This window comes from Stegodyphus dumicola, chromosome 3 (genome assembly GCF_044657685.1).
Source record: "Stegodyphus dumicola isolate Sdum_Otavi_A_Nest chromosome 3, ASM4465768v1".
Taxonomy (NCBI): Eukaryota; Metazoa; Arthropoda; class Arachnida; order Araneae; family Eresidae; genus Stegodyphus; species Stegodyphus dumicola.
Window position 1 is genome coordinate 207,997,020 of NC_140770.1, and position 26,490 is coordinate 208,023,509.

Consider the following 26,490-nt stretch of genomic DNA (forward strand, 5'->3'; position numbering starts at 1 on the left):
CACAGGGTTAGGCCCAATCACAAGAATATTTAACACATTGCACTGGGAAGAAAACCTCAGCAAAATACGATTTGAATCTTCACTTCTTGAATACACAATTTCTTTGGGAGCAGTTTTTTTTTACAAACTGATTTTCTTTCTTCTAATTTGCTTCTTTCAAAAAAACATTTGTTTTAATGCTGACACAAAAATGTACAGTTTCTTCAACAGTTATATTTCAGTAAATTTTATATTCTCATCAAATTCTTTTTTAAAATTTAAATGTGTCTGACTGTTTTTCATTTTTTAGATATTTTATGTGCAAATTAAGCTTAAAGTAAAACCAGATTACAATATTTTAGTTAAAATATGCTTACCAAGTGATACAGGAATAAAACATCTCCCAAACATTTTTGGTCAAAAGAATTCTGCATTTATTCTGTCTCACCTAATAATTCGAATTAATATCAGGTGCAAATTTTCTAAATCATATTATTTTTACAATTTTTAAGACAGTCAATGACACATTAACCCTCTGAGCGGCACGACCCGCTTTATTCGGTCATCAGATTTTTTGTCACTTGGCATATATCAGCTTACAATTTAAGATATTTTGTTTTCTTACTTTCTTTAATAGTGTAAATGTCATCATAAAGAATGCAAGTTTCTGAAAATAGAAACTAAAATAAGTAATTACATAACTTTAGCTAATAAATGCTGTTTAAATGCAGTTATTCACGACAGATCTTAAATTCTGTGCTGCTCAGAGAGTTAAACAGCATTTTTTTTTTAAATTCTCTGTAACAATATGAGGGCAAAAATGCTATTTGAGACATTCACATGTCATACTACTTTTACCTCTTTCATGTCAGGAAAAATTTACCTTTGAAAGGACACTTGAGTTTTGTGAAGTGAAAATAAATGCAAGGAGACTAGACAAATATAAAGAACATGCTGGATGACTAAGTGCAAATATTTATTTTCAGGACAAAGTGATTCTACGAAGTCTTGACAGGTGGAAAGATTAATAATTGTGCAATACAACAATTTTTGAATAATTAACATATGAATAACATTTGCCTGCTTAATTCTCAGTTATTTAAGTCAGCTACTTAACCAAACATTTAGAATTGTAGCACTGTTTTGACAACTCAGCTTGTAAATTAAATCTAATATCATCTAAATACCCGTTGTTCCCATGGTGAGTAACACAGATAATCATCCTGTTTTTAGCTTAGACTCCAAGAAAACCAAGTAAATACAATAATAGCAAATGTAACTGAATGTTCACTTGTACTAGGGTTTGGTAGTTTAAAAACTAATGCATGAACAAAACTCTGCTTTTTTTGTGTGTGCCTAAGAATATTAATTATGGTTTAAATATTTGCAAATAAATAATAAATTAGAATCTGTAGGGTTGGTAGTATAACTGGAGACTAAAGTCAAAATCCTGCAGCCTCTACTAGACAGATACCAAATTATTGCTACATCTTGAACAACTTGAATCAGAAAGGACAAATACGCTTTTTTGGGGGGGGGCAGTCGCAATTTGAACATAAAGATACAACTTGTGCAACAAATGAAATCTAACACTTGCCGATATTTTATATTAATGGAACAGAACAAATCTGAACATCATAATGCAGGGTAAGACTACACATTAAACAGAATAAGGTGGCTCATATATTTTTTGCCAGCACATATTTTAAAGCATTGCCTAAAGCTTTAAAACTCTCGGCTTAGATGTACACAAAGCTAATTTGCCTTCTGGTGAGAACGAATATGGAAAAGAAAAATTATAGTAAAGACTTTAATCATAATAATTGTTTAATTAACATAAATTTTAACAAACATGTAAATAGATAAAAGCAAATTTTAAAGTGATAATTAAAAAATGTGCAAACATATATTAAGATTTAATTTTCGAACTAATCTACAATATCATTTAAATTCAGACAGCATAAGTAAATCAAGTGCAAAAACCAAACCATGAACAAATGCATTGGTTTCTTTTTTTAATTTTTTTTTTTTTTAAATTTAAATTAACCCTTTGACACACCCTGAAACCACCATTTTCCAAATTTTTTTCTGAAAATTTTGAATGAAAATGAATTGATTACTGATCTTTTATATCTAAATAACACAAAATGACTGTAGAATCATACAGTCAAAAGTCTTTAATCCGGACTCATTGGGACTTCGGCGATTCCGGATTATCGATTTTTCCGGATTATAGATCATCAGTTTAAATCTGGTAAGATAGCATGCAGAAATTATAAAATTAAAAATAGGAAACCGTAATTTATAAAATAATGAGCAATTATGATCTAAAGGGTATCAAAATTTACAAAAAAAGAAGCTTAATATTTATTTGTTTACTTTATTAAACATTTCTTTCAGCGCGCGCATGTGTAAAGCATACCTTACGCATAGCCAAAATTAGGTAATTGCAACAAGAAAACTATTTTGATTTGTATTCGTGATATTTATAATGACAAGGAATTTGATTTAAATCATATAAAAAACAAAGACGGAGTACATCAGGATTAAATACTATATTTAGTAAGGAATTATAAGCCAAATAAAATAAAAACATCTGCTCTGAAGATAACGATGGTGCTGACAGATCAACTTCCAGTTCATAGTGCGCGACGTCCCCCCCCCGCCCAGAGCAGCGTGAAATTGATAAACAGATTTCGGAACAGTTATATAAACAAAGGATATGCCTTTATCCATTTTTTGTAGCAATTCGTTTTTTGTTTGATGGATATTGAAACATACTTTCGTTTTCTAGATCCTTTGGGAACTCCAGCATCGGAAATTCTATTTGACATAATCCAAAGTTCAAGCTTACTTTTATAAAATTGCTCTTACAGTCTGCAAAAAATAATAAGCCGGATCCAATTCGAAGATTAAGGAATAACGCAATCATCAACATTGACTGAAATAGATAATTAGATAATTTTAGCTTATACCGTCCGTTATATATTAAACGAGCATGCGAAAACGTATTCTGCGCTTGCGCGACGCATATGCGCAGTCGTAAATGTCTTGAGCGCACGCGTAAAACGCCTATGCGCATGCGTCAAAGTGGCGCATGTGCAGAAAGATTTTAGCTTTGAGGTCTGGATTATAGATCATTCCGGATTATGGGTGTCCGAATTAACGACTTTTGACTGTATATGTTTTAGGTATTAATACTTCAGATCAGATGCCTTTTAAAATTCGTTTTCGATGAGACAAAATAATTTCCTTTTATTAATATAAACAACTTTAAATTTCAAAAGTTGGTCATCGCACATCATGATTTCTATCATAAGCAATAAAAAATTGCAGCAATTAAACTGCATATATAAAAAAAAACCTCTATATGTATGGCATTTGCTATGTGGTTTCAGAGCGCGACCACTGCACCACTAGAGCATTGTGTCACAATGCTTATAATCCTCTAGAGGCTTGGTGGTCGCGCCTTGAAACCACTGGAGTTTGCTTCTCAATGGCATTCGCTAGCTTTTCAAATAGGAATGTTTATTTTTACCCGGATATAGATAAAGGGCTTTGAAACCATAGTTATTTTATTACTAAACAATACATGCACCTGCCCAGTAAAAAGGTCTTTCTTTTCCAAATACAGTCAAAAGTCGTTAATTCGGACACCCATAATCCGAAATGATCTATAATCCGGACCTCAAAGCTACAAATTTTCTGCACATGCGTCGCGTTGACCCATGCGCGTAAGACCTTTACGGCTGCGAATAGGCGCGTTCGCAAAATAGCGCTTCCGATAGCAAAGAAAGTGACAGAGGTTATTGAAAACGAAAAAATTTCGATTGACAAATTAGTCGGTATTCTCGACACAGCAATTATAGGACTTGAACAGCGGAACTTTGTAACTGAACAAGAAATTATGTCTGTTTATAGAATTAAAGAGAATGCATTATCACATAAAAAACGAAACAACTTACATTGAAAGAAATGTTTAATAAAGTAAACAAATAAATATTAAGCTTTTTTTTGTAAATTTTGATACCCTTTAGATCACAATTGCTCTTTATTTCATAAATTACGGTTTCATATTTTTAATTTTATAATTTCTGCATGCCATCTTACCAGATTTAAATTGATGATCTATAATCCGGAATCGCCAAAGTCCTGACGTGTCCGGATTAACGACTTTTGACTGTACCTTTCTCTGACATCAACACACTTCCTCCCCAAGCTAGTATTGTGATTTTATAAATTATTTTCTGTGGTTTAAATTTAATGTAAATATACTTTGCTATAATTAAAAATAGAAATTGCGTAAAAGTTTTATTTAAATTAAAAATATTTTCTGAATATTTTGGTACGAAATACGAATAAAATAAGTATGAATGGGAAACGAACGATCGGTACAAAGCCAAAAAGACCAAGCCCCCCCCCATTAACATATAAAACCACAAATTTCATGCGCCAGATGGAAAACTAAATAACGCTGGACATATACCAGTGAAATTTAAATCCAGGCAGTGTACATTTTGTAGCACAAGGAAGAAACCTCGTAGAACAAGATGCGAAACGTGCAGTGTGGGTCTATGCATGTGCCAAAAAGACAAAACATGCTTTGAACAGTGTCACAAAAAAAAAAAAAAAAAAAAAAAAATTGCTCTTTGAAATTTAAAAAAAAAAAAAAAACACAGAGTTCTTTTGTATCCTTATTTCATTTAGTTTTTTAATCCATTTATCCAGATGTCCTTATTATGTAGGTACTTATATTTTCACTGCTATAGAAAAATTACATAAATGTTTATTTTTTAATTTTTTCTGATGATTTACTTTGTAAAATAATGAAAAAAATTATATATAATGCAATTCTTACATACATTTTTTTAAAAATCTGTAAATTTTGTCATTTATTGGAAACGCGCGCGGAAAATGGTAAGTTTTTTCCCCCTACTACATCAGTAAGTTTCAAAGACCTAGACGCGCGGTGGTTTCACAGTGTGACCACCACCCACAGAACAATGGGCAAGAGTAGATTTTTTTTTAATTCATATATTATTTGTCTCTAGGATCATAATATTCAATTTCTAGAGTTTTTAGTTAAAAAATTATAAAAATAATATCGCTCACGTCAAAGGGTTAATACTAGACTTTACACTGCTTAATTCTCAAAATACTTCATTATTGGTTTTTTCCTTTTAGACCTTTATTTTAATTGCTAATTTTTCAAGGTACCACTTTATTGGTATTTCTTTTTGGACATTCTTCACTATGTATTTACTTTTGGTTTTGACTTTTACCCTTGCCTGCATGAATGACGAAACATGAATTGAATGATTGTAGAGTTAGGATTGGAGGCAACTTCCCCTTGATATGTCAGTCTCCTGCCTGCTCAACAGTCATTCACTTATGCATTTTTTTAAAAAATTTTTAGATTAATTTTAATTTGCTAAATTGGTGAATTTATTTTCATGGTTTGGTTTTGCACTTGATTTATACTTATGCTATCTGAATTTAAATGATATTGTAGATTAGTTCGAAAATTAAATCTTTTATATGTTTGCACATTTTAATTATCACTTTAAATTTGCTTTTTACATTCTTACATGTTTGTTAAAATTAAAATTTCATTCCTTGCAGCAATGGCGCAAAGAATGAATTAAATTTGTATTTCAATTCAATTTATTCTTTTGAAACAATTTTAATTAATATAAGATACTTTACAAATCTAATAACCTGGCTCTTAATTTAAGCAGTCCCACTAGTGGCCAACTGGTTAAAGACTGCTAATAGTTAGTTCCAGAAACCAACACAATCAACCAAGATTGCTGTATGGTTTATGTGATTTTCACCTTGTACATCTGCAACATGTACACTGCACGGGAGGGGGGGGAACAGTTTATACTGACTTCATTTAGTCTATACTGACTAAATTAAAATTGCATTTTTCACATCTCAAAAGTGTGACTTAGAATATATATTAGATTTATATACAGTCAAAAGTTGTTAATTCGGACACCCATAATCCGGACCTCAAAGCTAAACTTTCTGCGCATGCGCCGCGTTGGCACATGCGCACAGGCGTTTTAAGCGTACGCGTAAGACCTTGACTACTGCGCATATGTGTGTGCGCAACTGCAGAATACGTTTTCACCTGTGCGTTTAATGCATAACAGACGGTGTAAGCTAAAATTATCTAATAATCTATTTCAGTTAATGTTAATGATTGCATTGTTCCTTAATCTTCGAATTGGATCCCGCTCATTATTTTTTGCAGACTGTAAGAGCAATTTTATAAAAGTAAACTTGAACTTTTGATTATGTCAAATAGAATTTCCGATGCTGGAACTTCCAAAGGATCTACAAAACGAAAGTATGTTTCGATGTCCAACAAACAAAATGTGGAATTGCTGCAAAAAATGGATAAAGACATGAAGAATGTGACAGACAGGTTAGTGAAAACGAAAAAATTTCGATTGACAAGTTAGTCGGTATTCTCGGCACAGCAATTAACGGGACTTGAACAGCGGAATTTTGTAACTGAACAAGAAATTATGTCTTTTTATAGAATTAAAGAGAAAGTATTATCACATAAAACGAAGCAACTTAAACAACTTACATTGAGAGAAATGTTTAATAAAGTAAACAAATAAATATTAAGCTTTTTTTTTTTTTTTTTTTTTTTTTTTTTTTTGTAAATTTTGATACCCTTTAGATCATAATTGTTCTTTATTTCATAAATTACGGTTTCATATTTTTAATTTTAGAATTTCTGCATGCCATCTTACGAGATTTAAACTGATGATCTATAATCCGGAAAAATCGATAATCCGGAATCGCCGAAGTCCCGACGAGTCCGGATTAACGACTTTTGACTGTATAGCATTCTTCTAATATAGGTATTTTGACACAAAATTGGACTTTTTTTAAAAAATAACTTTTCACCATATTTCGATTCTACAACTCAAATTATGCCTAGATATTATATTAAATTTTTTAATTTTTGGTGAGAAATTTAAAAATTTATCTTGGTGCAATATTTTCAGTTTGTGCCAAGAATAATTCACTTAATGAACTTTTTAATTTATAGCAACCTATTTTCCTTTCCATTTTTTTCATTGTAAATGAGCAAAAAAACTAATCGTTCATACTTTCAAATAATTTTAACAAAGTGTGTAAACCACATTTGTCGTTATTATAACTTACAATAAATATGCAAAATTTAAAAACATGTGAATGAGTAAATTCATGTATATCTTTGGAAATTTTGAATAAAAAACTCTAATTTTTTGTAGGTATGCTTAGAAATACATCTACTTTAAGATGATGGTAAAAATTTTATTAGTTATAATTCAAAATTTTTTTGAAAACTCTATAAAAATTACTTAAAAATACAAATTGTAAAAATATATCATAAAAAATGGGTGAATTTTATTTGAAATTAACATAAATTTTGAAATATGAACGGTAGAATAAAAAAGTTTAATAAAAAAGATATACTAATAAATATATACCAAATTATATTAACATGGAGGAGCTAAAAATTTGAAATCCAAAATGCCCATGTTCAACCAAAGTTATATAAAAATTTAATCTACATATCAAGTTGCACTTACAAGACAAGAAAAATGCAAGTTGAATTTCGTTAATGGCCCAGTAGAATAGGAGATATAGAACTGCTTCCTTTTTTTTTTTTGGACTTGGTGTTCATATATTTTGTTACATACATTATTAAAAGTTAATTCTCCTGACAGGAACTAGAAACTATCATGTTAATTACAAATTATTAAAAGAAAAAATTAAATACCACAGACAGGTAACATGTAGTATCAACTAGATCTGATATTTGAATGCCAAAAACTAACAACTCTTGAATTCAAATACAAACAACATATTCACATAATATGATGTTATAGCAACTGCAACAGATGGTTCCAGTCACCTGATTTCCCCTCATTTCCATTTAGAGAGTTTCATTTTAGCACATGAATGAAGGCGAAACCAAACTACAATCTAGAACAAGGTGGAAAACGTTAATGATGTATGGTGATGCATTATATCATGCAACATGCAGGTTTTAACAAAAGTTTCCTGCCTCCGCAAATATCATCTGCACAAACAGTTCACGTTGGTGTGTTTAATCGTATTTTGTCAAATGATTTTTGGCATTTGAAAGAAAGAGACTTGCTTTACAACACTGTGTTGTGGAATTTGTAAATAATCATCGTTATCATTAAGGTGTCTGAAACGGAACTATCATGCTACCAGATTAGAACCATCATTGACTTCCAGCTCTGTTGGAAAAAGTCAGCTATAGAATTTTACTCGATCATGTGTACAGCTTTAGGTACTAATGTTGTATCATATGAAACTCTGAAGGTTTGACACCGAAAGTTCAAAAACAAGGATTATGACATTAAAAAAGCAGAGCAATCTGGCCCACCTACTGATGTTGATGAGGCCCGCCTGCGAGAATATGGTGAAAAAGATCAGTAGGCAACCACTCAAGAGCTTGTGAAGAAATCAGAGATTAGTGCCCTGTCCATCAGCCACTCTATGCATCATATTAATTTGAGGTACAAGTTCAATTGTTGGGTGCTGCATGAGCTGACTCAAGTAGATAAGGACAGAAGTGTTTGGGCCTGCACTAATATGCTGGAATATCAATGCAAGGATAAAGTTCTGGATTGTCACTTGTGATGAAAAGTGGATTTACTTCAACAAGGCAAGCCGAAAAGTGGTTTGGTCTGCACCCGGTAAGCCCATCGGCAGTCGCAAAGCACGCAATTTGACTAACAAAAGGATCATGCTTTGTATCTGGTGAGATTGCCATGGTATTATCCACAAAGAGTATATTTGGAAAAAGAAAAACCTTTGACACTAAGGTGCACAGTGAAATGCTAGTCCATGTTGATGTTGTTATTAAAGAAAAATATCGAAACCGAGATCCACCACACAAAGATAATGTTCCATCAAAATAATGCAAGACCACATGTGTCTGCATTCACCAGCTGGGCTCTGTATGGACTTAAATGGGATATTTTGCCACACTCACCACATAGCCTACACATCACTCCTTCGGACATCTACTTTTTTTTATGCCTGCAGCTATATCTTGCTGTTATCTTCCATTTTGCACAGGATGACCAAAATGAGGTTGATCTGTTTCTGGACTCGCTGCCACCAAGTTTCTGAGACAAATGCTTTAAAAAACTACTAAAATCATAGATTTGGGCAAGGATTACTACCTGCTTTCTTTCTCCTTTTTGGGGGGGGATAGAAAATCATAGATTTACGTGGTGATTACTACCTGCACTAAAGGTACTACTTTCATGTTTCCCCCCCTAACTTTTTTTAAGAATTTTTTTGGCGGAAAACTTTTATTACAAGAGAAAAAAGTGCACGCTGTTTGGAAGGAACAAAAACATTACAACCAGGTAATTACAAATGAAGGGGGCTAGCCAGTCTTAAAATACCTATTTTAAAGAAACAGACTATGACACGGTCAAGTGTAATATGCAGGATCTTTTGCATAACAGATTCCCAACAAAAATGCTGAGATTTATGGGAGACAGTAAGATTGTTCACACAAGAGTCTTGCGGTCATAAAAGGCATAAGTCAAACTTCATTGTTAAGTAGTGACACCTTATTATGTCACATAAACATGGTGCATAACAGGTATACGGATTTTGTCCAAATATTCTAACTGTTCAGCTTCATGCCAGCCTGATATACAAATCGCCCAAGCATAGCAAAGCATTTTTAAAGGTTTTTCTTGTATCTAAATTTTTCCCATGCACAGAAATTATCAAGTTTTTATTTTTTCAAATGACACCAACTGTACATTTGAATAAATTATATCCCCCCCAGACACCAACTGCATCCATTTTGTAGTTTTCTAATAATGTTTATGTTATCTTCAAGACAGAGCACTTTACATATACAGTTTGCCATGCAGATGATTTTGGCACAGAAAACTGAGTGTAGAAAGTTTGGTCAAGGAATGTGTAAGAATTTTGCTCTTCTGGAAAAGATAAAAAAGAAACATAATTTTATGAACAACGAGTCTTATCCAATGTGCAATGACAACGCATTACCCCCCTCAAGATATGTATAGTGGCAAAGCCAAAATTCAATAATATTTATTAAAAATATTTGGTACTTTCTGGTTATCTGCACTCTTACTGAAAAGTATTTATAGAAAACTGCCAAAATACTTATGCGACTATTTTGGCAGAATACTGCCAAAATACTGTATATTTTGTCCTACTGTCAAAATACTCGGTAGTTATGCGACAAAGCATAATGTTCCGAAATGTATTTTTGTAGCAGCCCAGATATGTATGTAGGACATGTCTGCTCTGATTGGTGCACAATGCTGAAATTGCATGGATGCCGAGTTGGTGCATTTCTCTGATTATTCCCTCCCCCCCCAAAAAAATGAAAACAGATAGCTGTAGATAGATGTAAAAACAGTTGTTTTTACAGCTCATACATGGTAAAAACAATAGTGCAAAAAAGATGGATTTCTAAAAACAATTTATGTGCTTTATTATCTCTCTCTCTCTCTCTCTCTCTTTTTTTTTTTTTTTTTTTTTTTTTTTTTTTTTACATCACTGATGGACTACTCTCATATGGAATTAGAAAAATAACTAAAGTACTTAAACTAAATACAAGCGGATTTATGTTTAGTTATTTTTTCAATTTATGTGATTGTAAACTTATAACTGCGTACACTTTCAATGTTTATATTACATATGTCTTTTAAGTGTTTTATTATGTTTTAAGTATATTGCATTTGCATATATATTTGTGATAAATATTATGTAATGTATATATTGTATATATATCTTTATTCTCATATCATATCATTGTCATAGTATTGGATATCACATTATAAACAAAAAAACTATTGCACATAAGCGGAATCTCTGCCATCTCCATACTTAATGTATGAATCTTTTGTTTATATATTCTGGATAGAGCATCCTTAGGGACATCACCAGAAGTATTAGTATCTCCAGATTATGGAAGACATGGGATAAATATCAGCTTATCCAGGGTTCATAGCCACTTTTTAGTTAAAAAAATAAGCACCTATAAGCACTTTTCAAGCACATTTTAAGAAAAAAATAAGCACCTGTCTAATTACATTATACACAACTGCATAACTTCAAAAATTAGACTCGTAATTTAAAATATGAGAAATGCAGTATTTATTAAGAGAGAATAAGCATTACCTCAACCATGGACAAAAATTACTTTTTAAAAAAAAATTAAATAACAGTTCAATTTACAGAACTAGTTTACAATGAGAGAAAAAAAAAAACTATGCAGAACTAAACTATATTACAAGATTTAATGATGAAACTTCAGTTCAAAATAGAGTAAATAAATAATAATAAGGCAGATTTATTCTATTCGCTTGGAACTTAATAATAAATACAATTTATTTTTCCACTCATATTGATATTTAACTAATTTAAATCTAAATTCTGAACATTTTCTAAATTTTCATCGTATATCAGTTTTCCCTTAACACATATTGCAAGCAAAGTAATTTAAGTAAAAAAAAAAGGAACATTTCTGAAATCAGAAGACAGAAATTTGCTTCATGCAGTCATCCTTTAATAGTAAAAGCTTAACTACCCGCATACTTGAAAATTAGCGAATATTCGGACAGGCGAGCGTAACTTGAAAAAGAGGAGTGGAGAGGGGGCGATAGACTGTAGCCGTTCTTTAGATTTTTCTGATAAATAAACGCTTTTGACATTTCGATATGTGCATCATATAAAGACAAACCAACGGAAGAGAAAAATATTCTGCTTAGCAGGCACAGTAAAACTCTTTTAAGTGTTCATAAACAAATCTCAGACCGAACATCAAAATTAATTATCTCTGCAAAATATCGCAAACATTATTACGCAATACTTCCCTACATGATATTACGCAATCGGATTCAACAGTTGCCGGTATTGGGAGAATAAAGAACTAAATAAAGGAAAAGAAAGAGACTTACCAATCTGGGGTGTTTTTCATTCTAATTTTCAATTCCGGAATAGAATCATTCTTCGCTTGGATTGGTAGACCGCAGAACTTTTAGTCCTTTTCAATCCAGATTGGAAAGTGACAAAAAAAAAAAAAAAAAGTTCGTTGCTTGTTTTGCAGCGAATTGTAACAGTTTCAATATTCGAGATTTTGTGGAGAAATGGAAGAACCTCTCAACCTTCGTATTGTATAATGGATTGGCCAAAAAAAAAAATGAAATCATTTTGACTACTTGATTACTTTCCCTTTATTTAAGCCATTTCGAATATTATTAATTAGAAAGCTAATCTGTTAAAACACAACCATTTTTGGAAGTTTACTATACTTCAGCAGTTACTGCAACTATGTTATTATGAACATTCATACATATACTCATAATATAAGCATAACGATCATAATAAACACGAATATGAACTGACCAAGCGGAATGAGAATGCAAATTATTAAGATCTTGATAAAAATTCAAATGTGTGTAGTATTTGGGTGGGAGGAAAAGAACGCCGAATGTACCGGAATTTTCTACTGCTTTCGCAATTCTTTGACCAACAGGACGACGGCCACCTGTCTGTACTCTCCGCGCACACCAAAGGTTATGTTAATGCAAAGAAAGGGGGAAAAGCTATTTCCGGGAGAATGGTTCACCATCTGACATTCCATATTAGGAAGAAAAGTTGTTTATTTAGTTTCGGGTTTGCTACGGGGGAAAATTGCGCGTTCATTTAAAAAAAAAGCACTAAAAGCAAAACATAAGCACTAAAAACAAAAAAAATAAGGGCTTTAAAGAAAAAGTAAGCACCTATAAGGGCCTTTATATTTTATTTTCAAATATAAGGACTTATAAGCACTTATAAGGACCGCTATGAACCCTGTTATCTCTATTAGGTATTAAGTATTCCCATTCTTTTGCCACCTGTATGGAATTCTTGGTGAGCTGCCATTTTAAAAATTACTTTTACCTTTAACGCATTAGCTTCATGAAAAATTAGTCGCCAAGAAGTTTGCAAATGCTTTTTAAAGTTAGAGACAATTTCACAACATTTGGTGTGGGTAATCAGGATGATTTTAAGGGTTGGTAAATTTTTCATTAAAACGCACAGAAATTCTTGAAAAAATATGAAAAATACTAATAAGTTTCAATTGAAAATATCACACACTTTGTTATTTTCAATTTTCATCCTGTGGATTCATCCTTGCTATAACAGTATAAAACAACATTACATGTACAAGAAACTGGAAAAGACAAAATGATTCATTTGTTATAAGCAAGGTTCAATGCAGTGAGTTAAACTGTAACTGATCTTAATAACATGGACAGGCCTAAATAATGTTTTCATGTGTCACACATAAAACTGCCAACATACATACTTAAACAAATAAACTTTTTATTCACTAATACTAAATTAAAACTTTTAAGAATTAATAATATATTATATAACAGACCTTCTTTGAAAATTTGCAGCTCTTCACCCGATTTCTATCCTCTTAGACTAAATCTTTTACCTTTTTATCCTATCGTAATATAAGAACATGTTTACTTTTAAAATTTAAACAAACCCGTTATGATAACACCTTGCATCAATTCAGCAGTTTTCAATTTTTGTCCTTATATTAACCATATGATATGCTTGAAATAAGGAACTCATTTAGATGTCTACAAAACATTATAATTAAAAAACGACATTCAACATTCACCACTTTTTATACTACAAGTATATGTATACAAAACAAAGTCTGATACAAGAAAAAAATTTTTATAATATAAAAAACTAAACCTGAATGTGATCCATTGCTATAGATTTCAGATTCCTCTTCAACATCACCTTCTGCTGCATCACGTCTCTCAGCCTTTTCAATTTTTTTCTGACAAAACTAAAAAAGACAGATAGAAATATATATTCACATATAATAATTTCCAGTTACAACAGTACTTTACATTTTATAGGACAGTATAATCTTTTTAATGTGAAAAATTATATTTTTTAGTTAAATTTTCAATCTAAATACTAGATTTTTATTATTTATTATTAAGCCTTAATTTTAATTACTTTATTAAATAGTAGTTTAATACACATACATACATAGGTACTTACGTATTATCACAACCAGGTTGGCGCAATTTGTAAGTTTGAGTAAAAAAGTATGAATAGAAAGAAAATGTACATTTATTAATTACAGATAATTTTTAATACAGTTTTTTATATTATTTTGTTTTAAAATATAAAATAGCAATTAAACCCTTCCGGTTTCGAATCTGAATAAGTTGCAGAATTATGTTTTCGGCGCAAATCTTTTGGCTATTGCTTTTAGCACTGATTGAAAACCGTATTCGCCATAACCATGTACACGTCGACTTATTTTTACTTAAACATCCCAGAATTGCACAAAAATGGCATTGCGCACACTCTTGACTTTATCCATCTACACTGCTATTTTCTCATAAATTACAAAAATTTGCACGAAAATGCAGGAAAATTTTGTGAATCTCCACATGCTCTTTTTACAAAACTACGTATAACACGTAGGGTTGCCGTAAGTAGGGTCGCCAAATTTGGCAATTTATGCGAATTTTGGCCTGGTTGCATTAATACGTAAGTACCCATACATATATATATTGTCCATTCACTAAACAAAGAACATAAATTTTACCAACAGATATATCGTTACATTGATGATATCATAGCCTTTAACAACCATAACAAAATAGAAGTTGCTAATATCTACCCAACTTGCTTAAAACTAAATAATACAAATACGGTGCAAAATAATGTAGTATACCTTGACCTAAATATCATTGATTACAATTTTATTAAAGTCTACGACAAGAGGAGAGCATTCACTTTTTACAAACTAAAGTTAACCAACTGGAATTCTAATATTTCCGAAAGAATCATCATTAACACAATTTTTTCACAGCTACTTAGAATAAAAAGAATATGTAATACTACAGAACACTTACAAGAAGAAATACTTCACTTCGTCACAATTTTGAAAAATAACCAAATTCCTCATAAAATAATTAAAAATACCTTAAAAAAAGCTGGCATTAGCCTTACCAAATTTTAGATTATTTGTTTTGGATAATGAAATTTTATGCTTAAAGCCCAATGGGACAGTATAAAGTGGATGGCTGATTCAGATAATCTAATGTAAAAATTGTATAAATGTACAGATTATTCTCCTAAATACATTTTCTTTCCTCCAAAGATTTTGGCACTATACTTTAATACTATTATTTAATAGTTTTAAATTACTTAGAAGGCCAAATTCTACTATTATTAACAAATCGGGCCTTTTCATTTTTCATAGTAGCTTGACCGCCCTCTAGCTTGAAGAATGACGACTTTTATTAACAAATGACTTTTTTCCAATTTACTCTTTCTTTTGTGGCCAAAAATAAGTAATTTTAGCTGAATTAGCCATTTTCACTTATTTGTAGCAGTTTTGTTCTTCTAACAACTCGACTAACGCCATTTTGAGTTCTTTCCATGTCTTTTCACGTCTGTCACACCCTCTAAAAAAAGGGGGGGACAGGAATTCCTGCCAAAACTACAATCTCAGCCCATTGGCCTATGCAGATTTTATTGTTTTGCCCACCTATGTCACACGACGAGAAGGAAGGTTGGTTGGACACAGAGGGGTTTTCACCCTTTTCTAAAATTTTTTCGGATGCAAAGCACGGCAAATCCCAGGTCAGTTTTTTTGTTTCTTTTGTCTGTGTTTTTTTGGTCCTAATAAGACCCTACGACGTTTGCTTTCTTACAAATTTAATTGCTTATTAATTTGATTACAGCACCATTCTCTTTATAAAAGTTCTATCTTCTTTAAGCTATACAGGACCAGCCCGTACATTGTTGTAATTTTTTGAATAATAGCAGACCGCTATTTATTTTATTTTGATTTTAATTTTACATTGCTCGGAGTTGCAATTACTTTTAACACCCTAATGTGTTTTTCAGCGGACGCATCGGGAAAAAGGAACAGAGCAGTGAAGCTCCAAAAAAGATTTATTCGGGAATATTCATGTTTTTTATAAAAAAATTTTTCGCATTCAAAAAGAGCTTCATTGGTCTGTTTCGGCGAAACGCGTACTGGTAATTAGCCTAGTTCGACACTCAGTCATTTTTCCCTTGAAAAGCCTGTTGAGGGTACGAGTGGGTTAATTTACCATTTTCCGCTATGTAATTATTGTATTTTTGCAATTTATGTTTTCTTTATAATTTTTGCATTTTATGTATTGGCATTTTTTCAGAGTCCATCTATTTTATATTTTTTTACATGTATTAACTTTTCATGTATATATATATTTTTTCCGTCAATCTATTTTATATGTGTGTTAACTTTTCACATATCACAATGGTCAGATTAATTTTTTCGTGCATTAGCATGTCTTCCAACATTAATTTTGGCATTTTTTTCGCGTGTTTACAGTTTTTCCAGGGAAAAAAATTTCTTCTTAGTTCATATTTTAGTAATACAGCGTTGAAATATTTCATGGAGCTACAGCTCCTTGTAACTTTTTAGCAAGATCGCTGCAATGTTTCTACCTACTACTATTATATATATATATATATATATATATATATATATATAATTACAAAATAATTCTTTTGAAAACAAAACACAAACATACCTAGTTATTTTCGCGCATTAAGCTGCAGAAAAATTATCATTAAAGACATAAAGTAAGAAAGAAATTTAGAACTAATATTTCACAAAGACCAGAAACTGAAATTCATAATTAATAAATTTCAAATAACCACAGAAGTGCAATAATAAATTCAAAAATTTTAAAACATTTCAAATAAGCAAAACTCCTCTTCAAAAATTATGAAATTAAAAGAAAAATGAACAAAAATAGAAGAGGAATTCAATCAATCTCAATGTCATTTCATCAGGGGAGGAACCTTGAAATTAATAAATATCTCTCTTCTACAAAAATCCTTGCTTTTCTGTATCCAGAATTAGCTGATGAACCATTTCAATGTATTTAAATTATAATTATAATAGTTCATCCGAAAATTCTGGCCCTTCCGAAAAGCAAGGGAAATTTTTTTTAATTATAAACATCAGAATAATCTTAAATAAAGAGAATTCTATCCCTTTAAAAGAATTGAAAACAAAAGTGAAAAACGAAATTTCAATGAAAAAATTTTTAATTTAAATGTGAATCTTTAAACAGAAAATCCAATGAACTAAGATGTAGTTGAAAAACCTATTTACGTAGAACATACAAAACAAAATTAAGAACTTCCTTCACTCTGATTAGACTCTACTTTAAATTTGAAATACGATACAGAATATGACGTACATTTTTGCATCTTGGTTTCTTTGGCGAAACTTAAAAAAGTTTGGCAAGAAATTAATCGCTCAAAAGGCTACAATCTTGGTGGTAAATGTAATTTTGAAACCAAAAGGAAAACTTAAAACTATTTCAAGGAAAATTTTAATTTTATTTTTTAGTTAAAGAAACAGAAAGCATACTAAATGAAATTAAAATAAAATTTTTACTCTTGTAAAACACAAAGGGAAATAAATAAAATTATTTAGTGTAAAACCTAATAAAATTTAGAAAATGTTAAAAAAGGAATTCTTTTCTTTTATTATTTAAGTATTGAAAACGAAAGTGAAAAAACACAAGTGGAAAAACAAAATACTTCAGGGAACAATTTCTTAAATCAAAATGTTTACCTTTAAACAGATAATCCAAAGAATTGTTTTTCCACTTTCAATTTCAATACTTTTAAAAGAAAAGAATTCTTTTTTAAGATTTTCTAAATTTTATTGGTTTTACACTAAATAATTTTATTTATTTCCCTTTGTGTTTTACAAGAGTAAAAATTTTACTTTAATTTCATTCAATTAGTATGCTTTCTGTTTTTTTGACTAAAAAAATAAAATTCAAATTTTCCTTGAAATAGTTTAAAGTTTTCCTTTTGAGTGGTTAATTTCTTGCCAAAGATTTTTAGTTTTGGCAAAGAAGCCAAGATGGCAAAAATATACATATCATTCTGTACTGCCTTTCAAATTTAAACTAGAGTCTAATGAGAGTCAATGGAGTTCTTAATTTTGTTTTGGATTTTCTGTTTAAAAATTCACATTTAAATTAAAATATTTTTCACTGAAGTTTCATTTTTTCACTTTTGTTTTCAATTCTTTTAAAGGGATACAATTCCCTTTATTTAAGATTATTCTAATGTTTATAATTAATTTAATTTATAATTATGTTTCCCTTTCTTTGGAGAAGGGCCAGAATTTTCAAATGAACTATTATAATTATAATTTAAATTACAATGAAATGGTTCATCAGCTAATTCTGGATACAAAAAAGCAAGGATTTTTGTAGAAGATATTTTGATTAATTTCAAGGTTCCTTCCCCTTGATGAAGTGACATTGAGATTGACTGAATTCCTCTTCTTTTTTCCTTCATTTTTCTTTTAATTTTATAATTTTTGAAGAGGTGTTTTGGTTTTAAAATTTTAAAATTTACTATTGCATTTCTATGACTACTTGAAATTTATTAAGTATGAATTTTAATTTCTGGTCTTTGCGAAATATTAGTTTAAATGTCTTACTTTATGTCTTTAATCTTATATGTGTGTGTGTAAGAAAAATAAAGAATACGTAACATGTAAGAAAAATAAAAAATACATAAAAGATGAATTATAATTTATCTTTTATGTATTCTTTATTTTTCTTACACATTACACATTCATCACTTTTTTAATTGTGATAATTTATTTGAAGCAGATGAATGAGGAGGTAATGACCAAGGGAAGACGCTGTTGAGCTGAACATTTTTCTAGAGGACATATTCCGTTATCAATACACAGTTAGGTGGCGATAGTGATGGAGAAATTGAAGATTTAGAAAGCATTTCTTTTCACAGTCCTTTATTTTGCTTGGTAGATGTCTAACAAGTTGCTTGGTAGATGTCTACATACTTTCTTATGACATAGCTTGTTGCAGTAATTTAGAATACACACCCATTCTGGTCATTACACACATTATAAAATTTACCTGCATAGCATTATGTGATGAACGAAGGAAGAAGAATGCCAACACAACGGCACTGATTATTCGAAGAGATCAAGGAAAATTTCTAGCGGTATTTATACTGAGTGTGTGCATATGTAAAGCTAAGCTGCTTTTGTTCGTTTAAGAAAAACAAAGAATATGTACAAAAAATAAAGAATTTATAAAAGATAAATTATAATTTAAATTACCAGTGTAAATTAATTTCCTTTGCTCATTCTGAAAATAGTAATCACTATTTGCACTGAGTTGTTTTGAGAATAATTCATATTATTACTAGCTGTTTGAGTTATCAGAATTATGTGAGAGTCATATGTCAACACAAACAGCCAATATTAATTTTACAGCAGTATTAATTATCCAATCAAAAAGCATTGGGAACCAAAACTAACTCAGTTTGTATTAAGATTTCATCCTGAACAGAACGCACCTGGCTCGCTACTCTTCAGCCTAGCTGGACTGCTGTCTGCTGCTTCCTTCTTACTGCAAAGTTATTAAAAATGTAAACCTCTTGAAATAGGCACAAATAATGTGCCATGTTGTTTGTGGCCACAGCCTGTTTACTAAAATAAAATAAATATTTTATCTGCCTCAGCTGCTAGTTTCTGATTCATAGTAGATCGGCATTTCAGCAATCTAAAACATCAAAATTCTTGCTGTTCATTAGAGATTCAATGTTCTACGTTCTGCACCATCAATATTACAAATCCCATTATTATTACATATATGTATGTGTGTGTACACACACATATAATACATATATATATATAATGAATAAAAAGTTAAAAGTAGTTCAAAGCTTATTCTAGTGTACACTGAAAGCAGCGAGGAGCAGTGATAATAATGCAAAATAAAATAAAAATATGTTTGAAGTCCATAATATATACAATTTGAAACAAATCACATGCAAAAAAAAAAAAAAAAATATGATTTTTTTCCCTCTTACAAACTATTATTTTTTACTACACCATACTTAATAGTACATTAGAAGTTTTCGTAACTTTTTATGACTATCAAGTAATATAAAATTTGAAATTTATCTTATCTAATTATTTAGCATGTTATATTTAACTAAGGTGATTTGCTACTGGGCAGTATGAAATAATATTTTTTCATTCAAAATTTTCTTGCTATTATGTTACAGATTTTAAGAACTAACTCTTCTCTTTATTTTATTTTTAGCCCAAAGGAACAATCTGCTCAGAAAAGCTATTAATTTCATTTTGTGTCATCCCCTATAAAAAGATGATAGACTTTTCAAATTGTTCTCACGAAATATGAGAACCTTGCATTATATTTAAAGAAATGAAATACAGTCAAAAGTCGTTAATTCGGACACCCATAATCCGGACCTCAAAGCTAAAATCTTTCCGCGCATGCGCCGCGTTGACACATGCGCATAGGCGTTTACGCGTGCACGTAAGACCTTTTACGACTGCGCATTTGCGTGTGCGCAAGCGCAGAATACGTTTTCGCGTGCGCGTTTTATGTATAACGAACGGTATAAGCTAAAATAATCTAATTATCTATTTCAGTTAATGTTGATGATTGCGTTGCTCCTTAATTTTCGAATTGGATCCGGCTTATTATTTTTTGCAGACTGTAAAAGCAATACTATAAAAGTAAACTTGAACTTTCGATTATGTCAAATAGAATTTCCGAATCTGGAGCTCCCAAAGGATCGTACAAAACGAAAGTATGTTTCGATGTCATCAAACAAAAAGTGGAATTGCTGCAAAAAATCGATAAAGACATGAAGAATGTGACGGAGAGGTTAGTGAAAACGAAAAAATTTCGATTGACAAGTTAGTCGGTATTCTCGGCACGGCAATTAACGGGACCTGAACAGCGAAACTTTGTAACTGAACAAAAAATTATGTCTGTTTATAGAATTAAAGAGAAAGTATTATCACATAAAACGAAGCAACTTAAACAACTTACATTGAAAGAAATGTTTAATAAAGTAAACAAATAAATATTAAGCTTTTTTTTTTTTTTTTTTTTTGTAAATTTTGATACCCTTTAGATCATAAATGTTCTTTATTTCATAAATTACGGTTTCATATTTTTAATTTTAGAATTTCTGCATGCCACCTTACGCGATTTAAACTGATGATATACAATCCGGAAAAATCGATAATCCGGAATCACCGAAGTCCCGATGAGTCCGGATTAAGGACCTTTGACTGTAATAAAGAATCTGCATGAATGTATGCATGTTTCTTACATTGTGAAAAACAATGGTATATAGAGAGACATCAAATTTTGAATAATGTAATCCTCCAATCGATTATGGGCACCTGAAAGCCCAAATTTGGAATTTATTTTATTATCAATTTCATATGTTGCAAAACTTTTAACAAATTTTTAATTAGCAAAATCAATGATTTCAAAGTGAGTAATGGCAATACTGTTGGGTTAAAAAACATTTTAATCTTCAGCATGAGAAACTATGTATTGGAATTCTAATTATACACTCTTTTTAAATATTTTGCGATATTACTGTTGAATTGAATTTTATTGTTTATGTGAGAAGAACACGATATTTAATAATTAATTTGATATTTAATTATTTAATAATTACTAAAGGTAACATACAAAACTTTAGAATAGTGTCCCTTTTGGGAATAATATAAAATCAAAAAGCATTCAAATTTTTTTATGCAATTTTTATTTGCTATTCATTTTTTGGTACTTTGAGTTTACCCCATCGACCATTTTCGCCAAAAGGTAGCTTCTGCATCAGTAACTGCAAATAAGTGTAATGCTTGACTATATGCGAGTTAAGTTTTCTTTAGCGTGTTGAAATATACTGCTTTTTTTTACTCCACTGCAAAATATTTCGAATTTTGGATTTGTCTAGCACCGAAGAGAGTGCAGTGGCATACTTTCAAGAGTATGGAATCATTTCTTCTAGGAAAATTTGTGTTAACGGCCATGATATGGTGTTTTATATCAAAGCTGATAAGCATTTGCGATGCAATGTAAATGGGTGTGATAAATGAGTAGCTATTTGAAAAAACACAAAATTGGAGGGCTCAAAACTCCCATTTCTGACTTTATGTCCTTGTTCATAATAAACTAGTCAAGATGAATAAGCATGAAAGCAATTTTCAACAGTATGTTTCTGACAATTGCATAACTTTTTTTCTGCATTCTCTACAATAGTGCATAAACAGCATATTACAACACTGTTATTACTCATATTGACACAATGTTCAGAATTCTCATATACTTACATATTACACTGATTTTATATTACAAAGTACTTTATCTATTTTTTTGTTATATTATTTTGGTTAGAGTAGACTGAAGGGTACCCCTTGTATTATCGCGAAGTTGTTGTTTCGTTTATCATCACATTGTTTCATTTATGGTAACGTGAGTAGTTGAATGTTCTGTAAATATACCTTTACCTAGAATTGGGTGCTCTTTTTACTTTTTAAGTGAAAATATATCGATGTGTACATGGACAAAGTCAAGGGAGTGCGCAATGCCAAGTTTGTGCAATTCTCCGATTTTTTTTTTAAAGTGAAAATAGGTCGACGTGTACATTGATAAAGGGAGTGGGCAATGCCTAGTTTGTGCAATTCTGTGATTTTTTTTTAAAGTGAAAATAGGTCAGTGTGTATATGGATATTGAGTTTGTGCAATTCTTTGACTAGTTATTTCATCTTTGTGTAGCGGTGATTTTTAGTGCTAAAACAAAGCCAGAATAGCAAGTCAAAGAATTGCACAAACTCAGTATCCATGTACCACCAAAAATCACCAAGGAGTACCCGTAAATACACTTTTACCATTATTTCAAGAGAATATATTTTGTAAATATGATGTGCAGATGTAATACAGAATATGAATTGCATTTCATAATTAAAAAAATGTAATAAATATTAGGCACATTTTCATACAATAATATTTAAAAAAAAACAGTATCAAAGAAACCCTAGCAGTCACTTAATATGCACAAAAAATATTATAGCAATTAATTTTAAGCTTCTACAATAATTCTAACTTCTTTCTTTCTTAAAAACACTAAACTAAAAAAAAAAAAAAAAAAAAAAAGAGTTTCCTTCTAATATTCTTCCTATTAAAAATTTCAAATACATCTGTACATTTCTTTACACTCAAAATATATAAAAACTTTTACCATATTGTCTTGCTTTTGATACAACATTCATGAAAATCAGAGAAAATTTAATTTCGCATTTTAAAAATTCCTTTATTTTACTGAGCATTTCATTAATGTTATCTTTGTGCAGTACCTTTAATATTAATTGTTCAATGTTTCATCAACTCAATCTCACCAAAAACTAATTTTTATCTTTCAATATTTATTATCGTTGTTTCATAGAATTATCCCATTAACTGTAAGATTTGAAAAGTAATTTAAATGACCTTGTGAAAGCATTCCGAAAAACTGTTTAAAAAATTCAGACAGTCTCAGTAATATAACATTCGCTACTCTATTACAGTAGCGATGATTTAAAATTACATATGTGCGACTGAATTTAAAGTCTAACGGAAATAGTGCTAAATAAAAAACTGATAAATTTATAAATATATTACCTCGAATAATTTAAGTAGAAATCTGGCATAATTATCGTGCAAACCCAGAGACCTTCCTAACGATGCTATGAATAGTACAAATATAATTACAAACACCATCTTGAAACAAACTGAAAGCACTCAGATATCATCACAGATATCGTTGAAAAAGTACTAAAGAAATCATCTTTTCAAAAACTGCTGACACTGCGGTCTACAAGCGGTTCCAAAGATATTAACGCAAAACTTAAAAGGTAAGAAATTCATGAAGTTTCCAACAGCAGAGTACATCATCGCGGTGCGCTGCGTGCTACTAAATTACCGCAAGCCGTCAGACAGACAGACAGACAAAGTAGACAGATGTCTTGTTTTGCACCCGCTAAGTCTTTCTGCACCGATGGACGAAAAATCAAGCATAGGTGCGAAGGAAAGGTATATAGAAAGGGGGGCAATTTCGTATTTGAGGAGAGTAAAAAGAAACTTCGTACATTTTTTTCGAGTTCAAAAGGCCAGAAAGAAAAGATGGGACAAAATAAAATTTAAAATAAATGGCCCAGAAATAATAGAGGAAAAAAAAAAAAAAAAAAAAAAAAAGGCCTAAAGAAAGAAAAGGAAAAGAAGTAGAAAATATCCTAAAATACGATTGTGTCCATGAGTGTAGTTAAGGAGTTCATCTGCAAAAATTAGTGTCTTTAAGAAGCAAACTTTAGTTAAGTTCAATAAAAAAAAATAATAAATGAATGAATTCCTACATGGTAATGTGTATGCCCTAATCTTGAGACCTAACTAGAAAAGACATATATCATCACAGAGATGTACATAATATTTTAACTAAAGTAACATTAACTATTGCCGTTCCCAAAAAATTCATGTATATTTCAGAAAAACAGTAATTGACAAAATCATAAATCCATACACAGTGTGAGAGCATATCAACAAAAATAAATTATACAGTTTAATTTTCTTAAATATTAGTTAAATATAAAATTAATTTATTAACTTAACAGTTGTAATTTATTATAGTACAAATTTAATAAATTCCGTCACCCTGTATTTATATTTGATCATAATTCCAAGTTTGATACCTGAAAAAAAAAAGGTCGAGGATCTTAGTTACAAAAATCACAATCTATACTCATCGATGGCCAAGAGATTCCCATTTTTTCCCTCTCAAGAAATTCCTAAGCACGAAGAGGGGGGCCTCCGAAGGGTGTGAATTGCTGATAAGAACGGAGTACTGATAAGGAATGTGGCGTCTCTACGGAATAGTTACGAAGAAAAGAACCACATGACTTGCTACTATTACTAACTATTGTATAATGCTAGAATCTTATGAAAAATAATAAATAAAGAAATTTAATTGCACTCTAGTGATAGAGAAACATATATTGTATAAAGAACAGAATGTTACTTATCTGAATATTCCGTGTCAGGGCCTCTTTTGGATTTCTCGTGTTGATAGTAAGCAGCTAACAAAACATCTGAAGTTTCGAAGAAGCGACGTTTCCTTTTTTCAATTTGATGAATGAGACATTGCATAGGAAAGGTGAATTAAACTTAGAGTTGAAAATTTAGAGAGTTGAAAATATTTACTGAAATAGTTATTTAAAAAATTTCGGAGCTATGTTTAGACACTGCCTCCAGCTTTCGTGATCGCAGCGCCCTCCCGAATCCGAATACGAATGATCAATTACCGCATTCTGAGTTGACATTGAATTACTTAACTCATGGTTTCGATTACGAAATAGGTATTTTCATATCAGTTGACAGATATCAGACTTAATTAGTATTTTCCTTTATGAACTTCTTCCTTTTGAACTTTTTGAAATTCTTAATTGTTAATTTCTGAGGGTACCACTTTATTGGAATTACTTTTGGTTTTGACTTTTACCCTTGCCTGCATGAATGACCAAGGAGGTTAGAATTCTAACCTCCTTGTGAATGACGAAACACGAATTGAATGATTGGAGAGTTAGGTTTGGAGGCAACTTGCCCTTGATAAGTCTGTCTCCTACCTACTCTACGATCATTCACATATGCATTTTTAAAAAAATTGTTTAATTTAATTTTAATTTATTAAATTAGTAGATTTATTTTCATGGATAGATTTTGCACTTGATTTGCTTATGCTTCTGAATTTAAATGATATTGTAGATTAGTTCGAGAATTAAATCTTTTACATGTTTGCATATTTTAAAATTATTTTAAATTATTTTGGCTTTTTTCCTTTTTTTAGAATTTAAATTTGCATTTTTATTTTTTTACTTTTATACATATTTGTTAAGAATTTAAATTTGTTTCAATTTAAATTTCATTCCTTGCAGCAATGGCGCAAAGAATATTTAATTAAATATGTATTTAAATTTAATTTTTTTAATTAAACTTAATTTATTCTTATTTACAATATTTATGATATTTAGATGAAGCTGAAGAACAAATTACGCAATAAAAAAATTTTACGTTATATACAAGTATTAAAATAAAGTAGAATATCATTTATACAGGAACAGAAGGACAGTAAGATTCCAAATGAGGAAATTGAAAATGCAGTCACATGGTAACTGAAAACAAAGAATACTAAATTAAATTTCATTAAAAGTTGTACATTTCTAATTGTCCAATAGTATGCTTTTTTCTACACATAGCAAATTATTCATCTGAGGTATGTGCTTTAGCTTTGCTTGTTTCATTATTTGGCCGTATTTAATTCAAATTCTGAAGTCTGTAGTAGGTATGACATTGCAGGATTAGAAAAAGAGCTGCTTATTTCTAATTCAATAACCACTCACATTAACATTAGTTGAAAATTTATTATTCATTATATTTGTTATTTTTTTCAGCGATCAGGCATATTTTTTTAAACATGATTTTAATCTGCTATCTACGAAAATGGCAACATCCT

At 30.4% G+C, this 26,490-nt stretch overlaps 1 protein-coding gene across 3 annotated transcripts in view; it reads right to left on the reverse strand.

Annotated features, from left to right (window-relative positions):
- The window catches only part of LOC118205839 (glycerol-3-phosphate acyltransferase 4-like), a 93,491-nt gene extending 69,566 nt beyond the window's left edge, over positions 1–23,925 (reverse strand). Inside the window, exons 1-2 of one of the 3 annotated variants that reach the window (XM_085813808.1) lie at positions 23,610–23,925; positions 13,783–13,879 (exon numbers count right to left, since the gene is read on the reverse strand). In XM_085813808.1, coding sequence (XP_085669934.1) covers positions 13,783–13,879; positions 23,610–23,708 — 196 coding nt within the window. In that variant the 5' untranslated portion in view covers positions 23,709–23,925. Of the gene's footprint in view, positions 1–356; positions 428–13,782; positions 13,880–23,609 lie in introns of those variants that run through there. The other 2 variants (XM_035378126.2, XM_085813809.1) reach the window with 2 other exon arrangements.
- Between the last annotated feature and the right edge of the window lie 2,565 nt (positions 23,926–26,490).